Source organism: Calypte anna, chromosome 10, assembly GCF_003957555.1.
Source record: "Calypte anna isolate BGI_N300 chromosome 10, bCalAnn1_v1.p, whole genome shotgun sequence".
NCBI lineage: Eukaryota > Metazoa > Chordata > Aves > Apodiformes > Trochilidae > Calypte > Calypte anna.
In genome coordinates, this window is record NC_044256.1 from 2,026,049 (window position 1) to 2,044,508 (window position 18,460).

At 47.1% G+C, this 18,460-nt stretch overlaps 2 protein-coding genes across 2 annotated transcripts in view; one reads left to right on the forward strand and one right to left on the reverse strand.

The window, feature by feature from the left end:
- Positions 1-430: 430 nt before the first annotated feature.
- Positions 431-3,224, forward strand: ISL2 (ISL LIM homeobox 2). The gene is made up of 6 exons (XM_030457000.1): positions 431-488; positions 1,470-1,659; positions 1,862-2,127; positions 2,253-2,536; positions 2,630-2,800; positions 2,940-3,224. The coding sequence occupies exons 1-6, from the start codon at positions 431-433 to the stop codon at positions 3,054-3,056; spliced, it is 1,086 nt and encodes a 361-aa protein (XP_030312860.1). The 3' UTR covers positions 3,057-3,224.
- A 2,210-nt stretch (positions 3,225-5,434) lies between these two features.
- Positions 5,435-18,460, reverse strand: part of SCAPER (S-phase cyclin A associated protein in the ER) — a 156,287-nt gene continuing 143,261 nt past the window's right edge. The window contains exons 30-32 of the mRNA XM_030456965.1: positions 10,181-10,372; positions 7,499-7,550; positions 5,435-5,869 (exon numbers count right to left, since the gene is read on the reverse strand). Coding sequence (XP_030312825.1) covers positions 5,775-5,869; positions 7,499-7,550; positions 10,181-10,372 — 339 coding nt within the window. The 3' untranslated portion in view covers positions 5,435-5,774. The remainder of the gene's footprint in view (positions 5,870-7,498; positions 7,551-10,180; positions 10,373-18,460) is intronic.

Consider the following 18,460-nt stretch of genomic DNA (forward strand, 5'->3'; position numbering starts at 1 on the left):
GCCCGGGGCGCCGAGCGCGGAGGCGCGCACGCACCACTCCCCGCAGAGGAGCCTCTCCCGCGGCTCAGCGCCCGCTCCCACCCTGTCCGTCGGGCCCCGCCGTGTGGGGCTCCCGGGGGTCCCGCAAGGCTCCGCACCGCTCCGCGCCCCGCCGCGCGCCACCGCGCGCCCATTGTTCCCCACGGCCAATCCGCGGGAGCCCTCCCCGCGGCCGCCAATCGCCTCTGGGGGCCGCGCGGTGAGGTCAGCGCCGCCCCCCCCTACCCCTCCTCTCCCCCCCGCGGCCGGTGCGCGCTGACATCACGGCGCGGCCCGGCGGGGCGGGCCCGGGGGGGCGGGCGCGGCCCCCGCCCCGCGCGGAGCGGTAGTGGTGGAGCGGAGACGCCGCATCCCGCACCGCGCATCGCGGCCGGTGCGCACGGCCGCCCGCATGGTGGACATCCTCCTGCCGCGGCCGCTCCCGGGCGCCATGGGAGAGCCCGCCAAGAGTAAGTGCACCGCGGGGCGGGCGGGCGATGCGGGGCGATGCGGGGCCGGGCTCGGAGCCACCGCTGCCGTCGGGCGCGGTGACAGCGCCGGGAAGGGCTGCGGCAGCGCGGCGAGCGCGGGCGGCTGCGGGCTCGGCCCGGGGCATCGCCGGTGCCGCTACTCCCGTCTGTGCCCGGCGCTCCCTGTCCCCCGCTGGCCGCGTTCCTTACCGAATGCCCGTTCTCCCGTCTGTCCCCACGCTCTTCTCTTCCGTCCTGCTGTTTCTATTTCTTTCTCCCCTTCCCTTTTTCTCTGCCATGTAACCGCTTTTCTTTCTATTTCTCTTTCCGTTTTTCGGTTTGTCTTTTTTTTTCCCCCCTGATTTCCCCGGTTTTATTTCTTTCTTTCTCTTTTTGTTCTTCTGGTTTTGTTTAGGTTTATTTCTCTTTCTGTCTTTTTGATTTCTTGTGTTTCGCTGTTTTCAGAGATCCGTGTTCCCGTTTCAAATGTCTGGGGTTTTGGGGGTTTTATTTCTGATTTTTTTTTCTCCTTCCATCATTCCCTGTTTTTTTCTCTTTCTTTTTTTCTTTTTTTCTTTCTTTCTTTCATTCTTTCAGTTTTCCTCACCCTTTGATTTAGTGTTTCGGTCCGGTTTCTGCTTTAATTTCCTTTTCCGAAATTATGTCTCTGACTTTATGCCTTTATTTCCCTCAGTCAAGTTTCTGGAGTTTGAGTTTTGGTTTGTTTTTTATTTCTGGCTGTATTTGTTTATCTCCTTTTATGTTTCCATCCATCCTTTCTCTCGTGTTTCTGTCTTTATTTCTCTTTCACCCTATTAGAAAAAAAAAAAAAAAAAAAAAAAAAAGACAAAAAAAAAGGGGGGAAAAAAGGATTAAAAAAAGGAAAAAACCCAAAAAAGATAAAGGTGTCTTCCCGTAATTCCTGGCACTTCTGCTCTTGCACGTCCCTGTCCCTGACCGTGCCCTGCTCACTCTCGGCAGGGCGGCCGGGGCTGGCCCTGTGCGCGGGTTGCGGGGGCCGCATCCAGGACCCCTTTCTGCTGCGGGTATCTCCGGACCTGGAGTGGCACATCGCCTGCCTCAAGTGCGCCGAGTGCGGGCAACCCCTGGACGAGACCTGCACATGCTTCCTGCGCGACGGCAAGGCCTACTGCAAGCGGGACTACAGCAGGTGACCCCCAACGCGTCGGCGCTCGCTAAAAAATAACTAAACTGGGGGGGAAAAAAAAAAAAAAACGAACAACAAAAAAATAAATCCCAAGCCCTTTTTAGCCCCTGAATTTCCCCCAAACGAAATCCTGGCTCTCGGCCGCCGCTCGGAGCCGCCTCGACGCCGCGGCCGCGGGTCCTGACGGCGCGTCGTGTCCCCGCAGGCTCTTCGGCATCAAGTGCGCGCAGTGCCGGGCAGCCTTCAGCAGCAGCGACCTGGTGATGCGGGCCCGGGACCACGTCTACCACCTGGAGTGCTTTCGTTGCGCAGCCTGCGGCCGCCAGCTCCTGCCCGGGGACCAGTTCTGCCTGCGGGAGCGCGACCTGCTCTGCCGCGCCGACCACGGGACGCCCCACGACGGAGCCGCCGCTCGCCGCCCGCGCAGCCCCGCGCTGCCGCCCTCCGCCGCCGCCGCCCCGCACCTCGCAGGTACCGGCTCCGTCCTCGGGACGGGAGGCGGGGAGGGGGAGATGCAGGGAGTGTGTGTGGGGGCTGTGTTCGTGTGTGCTGCGGCGGGAGAGGGGTCGGCGCTGACGGTGCCCCGCCCGCCGCAGAGCCGGTGCCCGGTCGACCTCCCGCCCCGCGGCCGCCGGCGCACAAGGCGGCGGAGAAGACCACCCGCGTGCGGACGGTGCTGAACGAGAAGCAGCTGCACACGCTGCGGACCTGCTACGCCGCCAACCCGCGCCCCGACGCCCTGATGAAGGAACAACTCGTGGAGATGACAGGGCTCAGTCCCCGCGTCATCCGCGTCTGGTTCCAGAACAAGCGCTGCAAGGACAAGAAGAAATCCATCCTCATGAAGCAGCTCCAGCAGCAGCAGCACAGCGACAAGACGGTGAGCGCCCGCCCGCCCCGACGGGGAGGGATGTGGGGGAAAACGCGGGGGGCTGGGGCGCGGCGGTCGTGCTGAAGCCCCGTGTGCCCGCAGAGCCTGCAGGGCCTCACCGGGACGCCGCTGGTGGCCGGCAGCCCCATCCGACACGAAAGCGCCGTGCAGGGCAGCGCCGTGGAGGTCCAGACCTACCAGCCGCCCTGGAAGGCGCTCAGCGAGTTCGCCCTGCAGAGCGACCTGGAGCAGCCCGCCGCCTTCCAGCAGCTGGTGAGCCCCGTCGGGCCGCGGGGACCGGCAGGCTCCTGCCGCAGGGCCGGAGGCTGCGGGAGGGATGCGGGCGGAGGCGGAGGGGATGCGGGGCGGGGGGAAACACCGCGCTGAGCCCTCACCGCCGCTGCTCCCCCAGGTCTCCTTCTCCGAGTCCGGCTCCTTGGGCACCTCCTCCGGCAGCGACGTGACCTCGCTGTCCTCCCAGCTCCCCGACACCCCCAACAGCATGGTGCCCAGCCCGGCCGAGACGTGAGGCGGCCCGGCCACCCACCGCCGCGGGACTTCCGCATGCCTGCGCTCCCTGCATGAGACACCCGGCCCCGGGCCGCTCCCAGAGCGCCGGACAAACGCCTTTGTTTTTTAATTATTCTTATTTAAAAACAAACAAAAAATATCTTACTGACGGCCAAAAAAGCACCGGGATCCTCGCTGCCTTCACCAGACCGGAGAGAGAGACCCCGCCCTGGTTATTTCGTTGTTTTTGTTTTTTTTTCCTTGCGGATTTCGATGTTTCTTTTCCCCAAAGAAACGTGGATTTCCCCGCTGGACACCGGCACGGTGACAAGCTGCCTCGCCCGCCGCTTGCGCCGGGGACAGCTTTTCTTTCCTTTTCGGAAGGGAAAAGAGATTAAAAAAAGAAAAAATAAAAATAATAAAAAAAAATACAACAGGGGGAGAGATTCCCCCGGCGTGCGCGCCTTCCCGCGGCCGCGGAGCCGGCCTGGCCCTCCCTCCCTCCGCGGAGCCGCGCCTCCAGCCTCATCTCACGCCGATGCCTCGCCCGGGCCGCCACGCCCGGCCCCGCACGATCGCTGGAAAAACGGGACACGGAAACGGGACTTTTTAACGGGAAAACCAGTACTAATAATGTTAAGTTATCAATGGACGGAGGACGGATTGTTTGAGCCTTTAACGAACAAAAGTAAGTTATTGTTATTTATTGTCAGAGTCAGCGGTTGAATAGTGGGATTAAATATTTTGGGCTTAATAAAAAAGAAGGAAAAAAAAAAAAAAAAAAGGAAGAAAACGATCGAAACGAAAACAGCGGAGGGAGGGGGGCGGCGGGCACCCCCCGTGCGCGGAGGCACGGAGCGGACCGGGATGGGGGTCGGGATGGGCACAGCCCCGGCTTTGCCGGAGCGGCCTCTTCGCACCGCGGTAATCGGCTTTCCGCACCGAGGCGACTTAATTATAGCCGGGGAGGCGGAGCGGAGCGCAGGTTCCCCTTTCCGAGCAGCCCCCGGGCCCGGCTCGGGTCATGCCCGCACCTGCCGCGGTGCGGGGCGGCCTGGCCTCCTGGCGGGGGCAGCGGGGGCTCTCTCGGGGAGGCGGGGGCGGCCAGACAAGCCGTCCCCCTCCTCTATCCATCTCTCCGTCTAGACGCAGGCGGCGGGTCCTTATCTGCCTTCGGTATCACCTGGCAGTGCGGCGGGGCCCGCTCCCTCCCCGCTACCCGGCGGGACCGTACTCAGGGCCGGCTGCCGGAGGTTCTGAGGCAGCTTTACACCATGGCGAGCCGCCCGCATACCCACATCCACATCCCTCGGGACCTTGGGGGGAGGTGAACCGGGCCCTACCGGAGCCCCCCGGGCTGACAGGGGATGTGCAGCGCGGCGCCGGGGTAGGGATGGCTCCGCCATTCCCGAGACGCTGAGGAGGAAGTTGTGCGGGCACCGTGTGCCCCCGGCCGCGGTCGCCCCGCAGTTGCCGTCCGGGCGCAGGGAACAGCCCCGGCTGCTGGGGCCGCCTTAGAAAGAGACTCTGAGAGCTGCCTCCGGGGAGGGCGGTCCCCTGGCCCGGGGACAGGTGGGACGGGGGTTTCCCGGCCTCCCCCCACCCAACCGCGGGGCCCCCGCAGTTACCTGGGTCCGGCTGGGCCGGCTCTCAGCTCCCCGCGCTCCCCCGGGCCTGAAGCATTCCGTTTCTGTCACTTGGGAGCGGGGCCGCCCGGGTCGTAAAATCACCTCAGGGGAGACGGCCCGGGCCTGACTCGCCGCGGAGCCCCGCTCTGCTCCTCAGGCAGCGGCCCGGCTTCCGCGGGTGGCTCGGGGTTCCCGCCGCCGCCGCCTCAGGTGCGGGCCGGGCCGCCGGGGCCGGCGAGGAGGCGTCGGCTCGGTGTGAGGAGCGGGAAAGGTCCCGGTGGCCGCGGCCCTCACGGCCCGGGCTGGGCGCGGCCTGGCGGCAGCCTCGTTCCCGCCGCCCCCTCAGCGCCGGGGCCGCTGCCGGGGCCTCGGGGCAGCGGCGAGAGAAGCAAAGGGTGCCGAGAGATGCCGCCGGTTTTAGGGTTTAATTTTGCTTCACGCATCCTTCACGGTTACGAGAACACCACGAGGTTTTAATGAGCGTTTATTAAAGTCTTGTTGAAACGTTAAAAACGCGTGTGGTTTAAAAAAAAAATTAAATAAAAAAAAAAAAATCCCTATTACGTGACTTTGCCCCAATCACCAAAAAATTGCAAACGAACTTTCCTCAGAGACAAATCTGACAAATCCTTTAGATTTTCGATTAACTAGAAAGACAACTTAGCAGTCTTCTTAACCCCCATTCCCCCCCATTTCCCCCCCCTCCAGCCCTGTGCTGCTCAGGGTAATCCAACCACACCAACCTTTGTAACTCGGAAATCACACTACAGACGGAATAAGTTATTTTATTACAAGATATATAGAACATAGTTTCTCTCTTTGCAACCTTATTTCAGCAGTTCTTCAGTGCAAGCACCACCACATCACAGGGCAGAAAATACCCAAAGCATTACGTCGGATACGGGAAGGAAATAAACTCAAATTATCAAAATTACAAAACAGAACTTTAAAGTATCTACAGTATTTAGGATATAAATAGTGCAAATTATATATCTACAGCATAAGTATTTAGAGTATCAAAAACTTTTTGGAAGAGCCTGTTAGAGAAGGTAGTCAGCAGGACGCGGTCAGCGTGACGATGTCAGGGAGTTTAAAACCAAATCCACCACTTATTTTTTTAAGAAGAATTGTCGAGCTTCTTCCCAAGACTGGCGGGGGAATCTGTTGGACAGCTCAAGATAATCTCGAGAACAGAAAAACTTTTCTGTTGAAGACAAAACAAAGAATTACCAAGTTATTCTCTCTGAAGATGGCAATAAAACAGGAATAATGAACGTGCGGCCAATTCGAGATACTTCCAAGTCCTTTACTAGCTCCCCCTCCCCTACCAAAAACTTCTCAAATCGTGGGGTGACGCTTCTGAGAAGCCCTGGATGTTGAGGTTTGGCTTTAAAAACGGGGGCAGCGGGCTCTGATGAACAAATGCTTGGCTTTTTAAGCTTCTGGATCAGGCTCTCGGCTTTCTGCACTGGAACATGAGACATCTTTACACACTTTATGTCCCTGGACCCACCTGGGACCAATTCGGCCTCGCTGAAGTTTGGGCAGCCTTGATGACGCTCCCTCTGCTTAGCAGCTTCTTTTTCCACAAGGGGTTGTGGAGGAGTTTGTGTTCCCTGATCCCCCCAAAGCTCCCAGCACGATTACAGAGGCAGCTTTTACTCCTACGAGTACTGCTGGTGACGTGAGCGAGACCACACGTGTGTGCACAGGTTTGTGGCCTCTGTCCCTTCACCCAGCAACGGAGTTTGTGCTCTCAGGTCTGGGTCAGAGCAGCATTATTGTTCCCATTTGTTTTTTGGGGGCACTGTCCTACACATTCAAGTGATATCATGGATAAAAATAACCCTGCTTACGCTAGTATCAAGTCAGCTTTTTCGCAACTGGGGAATGTTTAGGAATCACACTCAGATGTCATCACACAGTCATCTTTGTTTAAAAGTTCATTCAGTTTGAATAACGAAAACAAAAAGCAGTTTTCCACTTGGATTTTAGATGTTTCTCAAGCAGATTCTCATGCGAACAAAACCCTGGAAATTTGTGCTGCAGAGCCTGCACGAGGCTGCTTCAGACTGAGGTGTAATGTTGACAGTAAAAATCTCTATATTAATTTTATCTTTTATAATTTATTTTTCAACTCTTTTATTTTATTCAACACAATTATTTTTCAAAGCTTATGGTTATGACCTAAAAACTGCTCATCTTCTGCAAAGCTTTCAGCTAAATGTTGGTGGATTTCTGCTTGCTATTAGGGAGAAACAACTCCATATTTTCTGCAAAATACGAGTGACTCAAGACCCACCAACCCACCTGAATTTCAGACTTGTTTAATAAGCAAAAGCCATCTTAGCTGAGAATCTTTTCAATGTTTAGCCTAAAAACTGCATTTTACACGGTATTTACCACAAACAAGGGGAAAAAAAATAATGGCAACTCTTCTGTGAACTGACAAACTGCAGATAATTACAGGAGAGTATTTCACTAATTTTTGGCACCCAGGTGTACTGGCATGTCTGGGTGGCTTCTGAAACCTGAAACCTTTGAAGGAAGGTGGCCTTTGTGGCAGCTAATTAAATATGTACACGTACAGTATCACGTTTTAAGACATGATACCACATAGCATTTAATAAAGACTAAAAGCCTGAATTCCTGATTCAGTGAGCAGCAGACTGGAAGAGACGTATATTTAAATCAGAATGTAAGATAGAGAGCTTCTCCCCACACTGTAAAATCATTCTGCAGTTTTCTATATTTCTTTCATTGTGATGCAGATTTGAAAAATCTAAATGACAGTAAAATAACAGCATCTTGTTGTATTTCATTAGAGACATACCCTTCTGCTGAGATAACTGATTATCCATTTGGCCTGAACTCTGTGCAAAATCCTACAGGGGGGAAAAAAAAAAAAAAAAAAAGCAGCATCAGGTTTTCAGATCTTATATCTGAGCAATTAAAACAACATTTCAAGTCTTCATGGTCACTCAGAATACTAAATACTTTAGGAAATCTTTGAATTAACAAACTGTCTTGCTTGCTACGTATCATAATCCTGCCAGCACTTCAATTCTCTAACATTCAGGGGATGTTTAAACCTTTATTTATAAAAATCTTTTTTGAAAAAAATGAATACACAACAGAAAAACCAGGGTATCAGTATCTCCTTAGGAAATAGTTATCCTCACGACTTCTAATGTAAAGAACTGTAGCTGTGTTTTTTAAAACACCTTGTGCTTTAGATTTATGCTCCTGACTCCCAACAACCCTCTTAACAAAATTCTTTAATTGTCCCAATTTCACCTCCCTTGCTTCCCAGCGACCCAGGGGCTGAGCTCTTGATCTGAGGGCAACTGAAGTCCTTCCACAGGAGGGATGAGCTCTGCCCAGGGCTGCAGCCAGCTGTGCAGCCAGCCGAGGTGCAGCTGATCAAAGTGCTGGATGATGTGGTGTGTGATCCCTGCTGCATCCAGAGGGGATGGACAGGGTGCTGGGTGCTCCAGAGCCTGCAGCACCCACCCACCTCTCTCAGAACAATGCAGGGTTATGCAACCCAGCTGCCCCAGCAGGGACAGGGCTGGTAGGATCCTATCTTTCGTTTCAGCCAGTAGTCACATAGTATTATTTGACAGAAGAGAGACAATTTAGCAAACCCTGGGCACTCCTAAATGTTTTTTAATGGTTTCAGCACTGATAGAAGCAACAAAAATAAAAAGGATGATGCAAACTTGACGATGGAAATAACTCTGTTGGTAGGGAGGTGTAAGGCAGGTCGCTGTAAAATCCAGCAACCCTTTGCCTTTCACTGCTGCTGCACACACACATTTAACACACTGTATTTAAGTGTTATATTTGTACACACCACTCAAGTCTTACGTAAACGGGACGGATCCTTGCAGTCCCTGGCACAGGAAGAATCTCATTTTCTAGTCAGAGGGAAACATTTGTGTCTTTCCCAAACCTTCCACTGAAGCAAATGAGAGATTTGGTTGACAAACAGCAGCAAACTGAAGTCAAAGTAGAGAGGAAAATCCCCTCTGTGTGTGTGGGCATCTGAGCATTCTGTGGTTCCTTTCAGAATTGGGCTCTGTGTGTGTGCAACACTGGGGATTCAACTTGAAAAGAGGTAAAATACTAAAGCAGCAGCAAAGTCAGCAATGATGTGACACTTCACAGCACACAAACATCTTCCACGTAGCAATATAAAACATTTCTTATAGCCTGGAAGAACAGAATGTGGACTTGGCATCTGAGATACACCACTAATTGGAAACCAAATTAATAATGCTGGCACCTGTAAACTTACTGAGGCTTTGCTGGAGCTCCTGGGGCACTAAATGCCATTCTCAAAATCAAAGTAAACAACCCCAACTATTAAGAGAGGGAATACTCTCTCAGGCACATGTTTTTTGGCTGAAAAAAACCAAACTAAACTTGATGTATTTGTTTACTCATAATGCTTAATTATTTTTTGCCACTGCAACTGCTACACTGAAATCTGTAGTTTCAATATATGAAAATCAAGGTAAAAGATGATTTATTTACAGCTTTGTATTTAAAAAGAAAGTCATTGCAAAATGGTGAATTCTTCTAATACTGTTTCAAAATTTTTAAGCTGTATATTTCAGTATTAAAAGGATAAAATTAGTTGCACTCAGAAGCTTGATGCTATGCTAAGACTTTTAGTAAATATTTAATTCTTGTGCCTTCTCTCATGAACCCGTGTAGCCTGTCCTTGTTCTGAAGCATCAGGAAAAAGAGTCTGATGAACATTTCTGTATCAACAACAGTAACTTTCAGGTGACTGATAACAGAGTTATTAGATTCCTAAAAGCATATTATTTTTTAATGGTGGAGTGTTTACAAAACTGGAATTTTTTTCACTGCAAACAGTCAATAAAATGTATGGAAAACATGATGTGTGCATAAAATCTGATACATGAGGCACTATAACAATTAATACAAATGGAACAAAAATGCTGTAAAGCCTTATTTGAACAGTATTTGTAGTGAACCCAGTGACTCACTGTCAGAAATAACGATGGCAAGATCAGACCAGTAACATATGTTCCATGTATGTTCTGCATAAAATGTATACACTTCTCTCCAGTTCTCCCTGTAAATCTATTGTATACAGTATACATTTGTACATTAGATGTAAACACATTAGTATACCAATTCCAGATATGCTGTATGTGCAGTAGATTTTTAAAAAAGATGTATTTTAAGAATTGTCCTCTAACAGCAGGCTCTACATCAGATTTTCCCAGCACAGTCAGTAACTAATGCAAACAGCATTCTGCATCTGATAGTGAGAACCTGAACTGTTTGGTAACCTTTTAGTGTTACAAGATGCCTCAAGTAGAGGCATAATCTGTGGTCTGAGGAGAGCTGCAGTGAATCTTAAAGCACTTCAGTGCTGTTTACTTCTTTTACTGAAGTCAAATGATTTCCATACACACAGCAAAGGTGAGGAAGAGCTGCTGCAGAGAGCCTGCTTTTAGGTTACTGCAATAGCTACCTGAATGAACGTGGCCAGCAACACACAACTCATCTCCTGCTCCAGGATGATCTTGTTCTGAGGGTTATTGTAACAAGCAGCTATCAGTGAAGGGAAGAGCACTTTGATTAAACGAGGATCACTGAAATACTGGAAAGGCAACTGGCAGAGTTTCTGCAGCACTGTGGGGTGGCGGCCGGATTGTACAATGATCTGAAAATACAAATGTAACAGAATTAAAACACAACCTATCTCCTCTTCTCTTCCTGTTAACTACCAAGGGTGTTGAAGTCATGCTAGAAAAATGAACATAGCTGAGGAGTAAATGCTAAAAATAAAGCTTAAAACATTTAGTCCAAAGGACTTCTGGTTTAGTGTGTACGTATTCTTTTTATTGCAGAGGAATACAAAGAATATAAGGCTGTGAAACTTTTTTCTGTATCATGCAAAAAGATATGGGAACAATAGTTAAATGAGAAGGGGATTAATCTGCAGATTATTATAACATTGGTAATTTAGTATCTTCATTCAAAAGACAACGACTTACAGTGAAGGGGGGGATTGTAAGTTAGAGCTACGAAATAAACCCCCCAGCCTCTGCCACTTAAAGACATGGGAAGAGCTTTAGAGAAAAAAAGCAACAAAACAACGACAAACCAGAACCCAAAAACATCAAGAAAGAGATCACCAGGACTGTAAAAACCCTCTCGAAGTTCGCTCATCCTTTCCTGGAGTGCTCTCTGGCAATTAGAGAGGACTCTGTTTCAGGGTAGATGTCTGCCACGCATTCTCAGGCAGCAAAAAGAAAAGGTGATTGTAAGCTGCAGAGCAAGGAGTTGCTGTAAGGGGAGACTGTGAAAGATCCTCCCATCTGTATTTCTTATCTCAGTTTCTATCAGTGCCATTGACTCTAAAAGGAGAATTGTTTAGATAAATGGGACTGTTGTCATGAAGCAGGCTAAGTTTACAACTTGTGGACATCTGAAGAAATAAGGCAATGCCATTACTGGGCTCTTGCAAAGGAACCTTTCCAATTTATTTGATATTCTTATAAGGTCTTTGTGATAAAACCAGAAAATGCCAAAATCGGATCTGTTCCAAGTAACCTTGATGAGACAATTATAATATGAAAGAGCTATTTGACCCAAAGCTGGCTTTTCAGCATAGGAGGAAGCTCCTATAAGGTTAGAACACTGTAAAAGTTAGGGTCACGACTGTAAATTGTACTTGGAAAAACACAATTTTACAGGTACACACCCAGACAAGTCTGCATTCAAATTAAAACCAGAAGGACAGAAAGAAGCAGTTGAGACCACAGGAACATAAATTACAGGGATTTACAAGTTTCCAAAGCACTTTTAACAATACCTTCAGAGTATACTCTCTGTTGATAATGCAGTTCAGTTTAAAAACAAGACCAACAAAGTAATCATTCCTTTTTTTTTTCAGTTCACCAGCCAAAAGACATTGAAAGCCTTTCAAAATACTGGTTAGAAACGTCTTCAATGCCCTTAAAGAGAGGAGGAATTTTTAAAAGACAGCCAAATACGTGACAATCAGGCACAGCTTCAGACCCTGTTGTAAGGGGAGGCATTTGGGTGACTCTAAACTCCTGAACTATCAGCTGCCACCCTGGAAGCAGGAGGCTGCCTTTCCAGCCTGCTTCACCATTTGCTTTTTACATTAACCAGAGCTCTTGTTATACAAATCTGTGGAAAATTGTATCAGAAAAGGACTTATAATCAACTGTAAATATACTAAAGTAACTACAATTACTGATTGAAGAGAAAACAACAGAACTCTTGATTTCTTTTTAATGGCCCCTGTATGCTTGATGAACAAGCAGAGGAAAAGAAGGTTTTGGGGCTTCTGGTTTTTCATCTCACACTTCAGTTCCTTTACCTGTTCTAAAAATGCCCGGGGTAACTGCTGAACTCTTGCCAAACCAACACTGCAGATACTCAAACAGCTTCCATGGAATTATTATTTCAATGTATTTTTCAACATTTTACCACTATGATGTTATCACCACTACAGATAGGAAGGTATACACACAAGGGCTGCTGGTGGTTTTCATCCTGTAGTTATCACATATGGAATCAATTTAATGATTTCAACTCATTGTACTAATGCAGCTACTAAACCTGATACATTATATTATGTACTCTGAAAAAAAACCACCAAAATGAGTCACCCCTTACTGTAAAAAAACCCCAAACAAATAAACCTCTAGCAGAGAACATACTGCTTGTTTCACTGTCAAATGGTAGAGAAAGTGAAGTCCAGCACTTGACATCCAGATGAAGAAGGAAGAAAACAAATGAAAACCTGGCCTACCTATGACTTCCCTATGGTAGAAAAAGGCTCTCTTGACCTTTTTTTTTTTTAATTCCTCTCTTCCCCCTCCCTTTTTTTTTTTAGTTATGTGTTTTGTGGTTTTTCTTTTTTTTTTTTTTTGGCTGTAGGCTTCATCTTACAAAACACTCTAATATGAGACAATTCCCTACTGAAATCCAGTGCAAAAAGCTTACTACTCCTCCTGCCACATACTGGAATTCCACTTACTTTTACCTAGAATTTGCTTTTCTTATTGCTTGCCCTCTAGCCTGGAAGTTAGATATGCCTGTCAAATGTAACAAGATCCTAATTGTATCACTGCATTTCTGTACAGCCAAGCATTTCAGCACCTGCTTAATTTCAGATATGTGCCTAGGTTCCATTAATAATTGCTTGTGGTTTTATTTCTTTTTTTAACTGAGACCTATCAAATGATTACAAGCTCCAGTTTTGTTTTTTTTTTTAAATTTTTAATCCAGAGCAGGCAACTCACATAAATGGCTTCTATATTTTATTCAATAGCCTCAAAATTCATAGGTATTTATTCAACTTTACTGTTTTTGCCTATGCTTAGCTTAAATAAACTCCAAAGAAAGTGTACCTCCTTAGCTTAGCTTATTTTTGGCCCAACACAGGACCAAACAGCACCTGATGCTATTTTATGATGAATTCATGAAGTTTTTCCTTTGTGCTACCAGGCAAACTCCAGACTGATACATTTCAGAGGTGCAGAGCTGCAGTTCAGGGTTAGCACTGCCCAAGGGCACTGCCTGCCCCCCCTGGAAGAGCTTCTTAAATCCTTCCCTGGGCTGAACTGAAGCAACCTCTGCTCTGTGTAAGCTGAGAGTCTGCAGGGCTGCACAATATATGTCACTTTAAGATTTGACTTTGTTTACTTTTGACCTTTGCTAGAAGTCACCTTCAAGAATGCCATTTCCCCTGCTTGCTCTCTGCATCCCCAGCTCTCTGCATGCTCTGCCTCCTCAGCTTCCTGGGCAGCACCATGAGGAATGGGATGATGACCTGTGAGGACTCTTACTGAGCAACACCTTTTGTGGTTGCACATCAGGTATCTTTTTGTCACTCCCACCAGTTTATAGCCTTCTGCAGGTCCCACTAGTGTGCTTCATCTCCAATAGCCAGAGGGTCAGGCATTGTCTTCTGCCCAACCATGCAATCCAAGCTCCCCCTGTGACTCTGGAAAACACACTGCACTCCCAAGTGCAACAACCAATCTGCCAATATATTGATTGAACAACCAATATATATATATATCTTGGTTGAACAATATATTGAACAACCAATCTGCCAATATATTGATTGAACAACCAATATATATATATATCTTGGTTGAACAATATATTGAACAACAAATCTGATCCAATATATTGATTGAACAACCAATATATATATATTTTGGTTGAACAATATATTGAACAACCAATCTGATCCAATATATTGATGTATCTGAAGCCTATCACTTAGGAAAACACGATTTCTCATGAGCTAGACTCATTCTTTTCCTCAGATTTACTTGGGCCAGTATTCCCTGCAGAGTACACTGCTTGGCCATTTGCTGCAGTTCCTCCAGGTGTGAAAGTCTGAAGCAGTATAAAAAGTCAGTCTTTCAAAACAGACTACAGTGACAAAAGCCAGCACTGTGCCACACAGCACTTGAGCAACAGAAAAGGACAATCAATCAAAAAAAATTAAAAGCTCCTTGTGGTATGGAACAGTAATAAAAGTTGTGAGAAGAACTCATCACTTTGGCCACAACAACCCCATGCAGCGCTACAGGCTGGGGACAGAGTGGCTGAGAGCAGCCAGACAGAAAGGGAGCTGGGAGTCTGGATTGCCAGGAAGCTGAACAGGAGCCAGCAGTGTGCCCAGGTGGCCAAGAAGGCCAATGGCATCCTGGCCTGGATCAGGAACAGCGTGGCCAGCAGGTCCAGGGAAGGGATTCTGCCCCTGTACTCAGCCCTGGTGAGGCCACACCTTGAGTACTGTGTCCAGTTCTGGGCCCCCCAGTTCAGGAAGGATATCGAGGTCCTGGAGCAGGTCCAAAGGAGGGCAACCAGGCTGGTGAAGGGACTCGAGCACAGACCCTATGAGGAGAGGCTGAGGGAGCTGGGGGTGTTGAGGCTGGAGAAGAGGAGGCTCAGGGGAGACCTCATCACTCTCTCCAACTCCCTGAAAGGAGGTTGGAGCCAGGGGGGGGTTGGCCTCTTTTGCCAGACAACTTTCAACAAGACAAGAGGGCAGGGTCTCAAGTTGTGCCAGGGGAGGTTTAGGTTGGATATTAGAAAGAATTTCTTTACGGAGAGGGTGATCAGGCATTGGAATGGGCTGCCCAGGGAAGTAGTGGATTCTCTGTGTCTGGAGATCTTTCCAAAGAGCCTGGATGTGGCACTCAGTGCCACGGGCTGGGAACTGCAGCGGGAGTGGATCAAGGACTCGATGATCTCTGAGGTCCCTTCCAACCCAGCCAATTCTATGATTCTATGATTTTTTGGGGGGGGTGATAAGGCTTCCCCTGGCACTTAAATGGGGAGTCTGGCCATGGACCTGAAGCATTCCCACCAGGGCAGCTCCAGCTCCTTCCCCTGCCACTGCTTGCTGGCACCTTGCAGAGGAGCTCCTCCCATGACTGGAGGCTTTTGCTAGAGAATTAATAAACCCTATGAAACCCAAATAACTTGGGTAGGTTTTTCCTCTGGGCAGCAAGGGGAATACTGTATCTCACTTAGTTTTTCTGTGAAGCACCAAGGGCCCAGAAATAACTTCCTGATGATGCTGCAGGAATGAGAATCATAAAAGAGCAACTTGGTTTCTTGCTCTCAAGGGCAGGGATGTAACTGCTGGCATACACCAGGGACAGCCTTCCCATAGGAACCAGCAGGAGAAAGATGTTTTTGTGCACACCTGATTTATTTACATACTGTAAATACTTGTCTTTCACTTGCTCTGTATCTTTATATATCTCTACATATCTTTTCTCTATAATATTTCTCTATATTCCTTTTATCACAAATCAAAACTACAATTACCTTTTAAAAGCATAAGTAGGATTTTTTGTCAAAGCAGAGTAAGAAAATCTTCATAATTAACAGGATCCAGATATTTTGAATAATGCAATGATTACAGATTGTTTCAGCAGCTACACATAAAATCAGAAGTAAAATCTTACCAAGTCGATAGTTAATTTTACAAGAAAATTAAAGCAAGAATCCTCTAGTCTTTCAAACTATCTTCATAATCAGGTAACTGAATTTATAAGCATCTGGTAAGTACTCAACAGAATTCCAATGAAGAAAACTGAAGCGTCAGTCAGGAAGCTGATGGATTTGTGTGGATTTATAAGGATATGAACACATAGCTCACAGATTTCTATCATTTATATATTCATATGCCCTAATTAGATATGTAACACAGATGCATGCCACTAATTTTTCAAGAACCTGTAGTTCAATCAAATTACCTTGTGATGATTTACATTTTCCTTGAACAGAGAGGAGCATCTTTGATGACAACCTAAGCATCTGTTTCCAAGTTGTAATTGCACACATTTTACACAGGTAAAGTTGGTATTGTTTGAGGAGCTGCAGCAGAAGGGGTTTCAGGCTCGGAGAGGGGTGGAACACAGAGGGCTCCATTCCCTCCCATCCCTGCCCAGACTCCATAAGCTCAGGCAGACCCCTGCCCCTCCTCTCTTCCCTCCCCTCCTCTCTTCCCTGCTCTTCCCCTGTGCTCCTTTCCCCCCAGCTACCCCCCTGCTCTTCAGAATCCACATCATGGGGGCTGGAAGAGCCCTGGAGCCCTCTCCTGGGTCAGCCCTGCCCCAGGGACCCTCAGGCACCCGTCCCTGCCAGCATCCAGATCAGACTTTATATATATATTTGTATTTTTGTTCTTTATCCCTTATGTTATTGCCTTCTCCCTGTGCTAGAAAATCTGTTTACAATTTTTTTAATGCCCAACTTCAAGTCTCCAGTCTTTATTCCCATTTTATCTTCCCTTTGTGGGGGGGGGTAAATGGAGCATAATTCTGTCCTTTGGTTTTTTGGTCCACCCAAACTGCTATGCACTGACAAAAGTGCTAAAAAAGAGAGAAACTAACTCAATTTAAAACTTCACTTGCAGCCTCCCAGAGATTTAAAGAAGATTATGATCACGGATTGGTTTTCAATGTTTCTACAGATGTGTAGTAAATATTGTCAGATACTTTATTCCAAGTAACAAAAAAATGGCTCATCTCAGACTGAGAGCTTTTCCACTCCTTGTGCTCTAAGCAGGGTTAGGCCAGGATTACTGCAGAGTGGAAGTGCCCATTTTTAGAGCAATATTTACTCTAATTCTACTGATGGATTTAGGTTTACTTGTTTCACATGTTTCAATTTCAGGTCTGCGAGGGTACCATTCATGTCAGTTATTTCTGCCCATCTATGCCATAAAAACACTGGAATTATCTTATAAATCGGTGAATTAATTTTTTTGGTCAGGAAAACCAGAAAGCCAGCAGCAAGCTTCTTGTCTACACAATGGCAAAAAAATACTGAGGAGTATTCAACTGGGTCAGAAAGCCAGACTCTCAATGGACTGAACTGTGTGAGACCAGAGCAAAATATTATCAATTATTACCATTTATTCAAGATTATCCACACATTTAGAAAGCTACAAGACTTTCACAAGATGATAACAAGAATGTTACCATTCTGCTGAATTATTTCCTCAAAGGTTGCTTCCCCCCCTCCAAAATAATGATTTAAAAAAAAAATAAATCTCATCACTGTTCTCCAGGGAGAACTGCAGCAGGGAGATGATGTGACTTGTGGGTGCTTTCTGTAGCCTGTTTCTTACATCTATAGAAGAAAATAAAATTGTTTTCTTGCTGCTCAAAGATAGCAAAGAGAGAAGACTGCCGAGCAGAGAACCCAAATCTGTAGCCACAAAACTCCCAGATGTCAAACAACCCAAATGAACAAAACCTTACAAGTCACCTCCCAAGTTAGGCTGGTAACTTTGACCAAGTAATTAGTAATTTTGACCAAGTATTAGTGCAGATCTTGTATCAAATGACAAATCAGACACAATATACTAGCATGAAGTGGACAGAGGAAAAGGGAGCTGAATCCTAACTTTTGAAATTTTAAAACTTTCTGAACCAAAACCTTTCTCAGCTCGTGGAGAGAAAAAACCTGCTAATGAAATGGTGTGTGCCACAGCTATCTAGAAACAAACAGTCATTGTCACTGGGAGATGAATTCCTTTCTAGAAAAACATCCTTCTCAACTGAATTTTATTTTTATGACACAAAGCATTAAAATGTGCTCTTCTACTTGACTGCTCCTCTGCTACAATGTACTTCACATTCAGATGCAATTTTCCTAGAACAACTCAGACTAAAAAGCTAATGTTTCTCTAAGGGGCACTCCTTGTCTTTTCCACTATCTCATCTGACCTGCGGTGCCAAACTTGAACATGGCCATTATAAACATCTTGATCCTAAAATTCTACTGTTGGTATGGGAACAATTAATGTTTCTTCTCTATTTATGTATAATTTATATAAATGTCAATTCTAATTTGTACAAACAGTGTATAACTTTATTGAACAAGAACTGTGCATATCATCTCTGTAACTATGGTATTCCATCAAACAGTTAAATCCTTTTGTTTGATGTCAGGTTATTTATAACTTATTAAAAGAAATAAGTCCTTATACTAGTAGTCCAGAGTTTCCCTTTAAAGTTAGATCTGCATTATTTCTTTGCCTCCATATAAACAGATCTCATACTGCTAGTATTTAATCAGCAGAATATGTCACCACTTAGGCTCTTCTCTGTTTGAAGGTCAAGCTCTTTTCTTTCCCTTTTGCAAACTCCACTATTGGCAAGGCTCTCAGCAAAGAATGTTGTAAATTTTTCCTAGCAGTTATCAGGAATCAGAGCACCATTTCAATGCAAAA

Coding starts and splice junctions, on each gene's coding strand:
- ISL2 (XM_030457000.1), top strand. CDS start 431: ATGGTGGACATCCTCCTGCCGCGGCCGCTCCCGGGCGCCATGGGAGAG. Junction 1,660..1,861: donor TGCAAGCGGGACTACAGCAG/GTGACCCCCAAC, acceptor GTGTCCCCGCAG/GCTCTTCGGCATCAAGTGCG. Junction 2,801..2,939: donor CCGCCGCCTTCCAGCAGCTG/GTGAGCCCCGTC, acceptor CTGCTCCCCCAG/GTCTCCTTCTCCGAGTCCGG.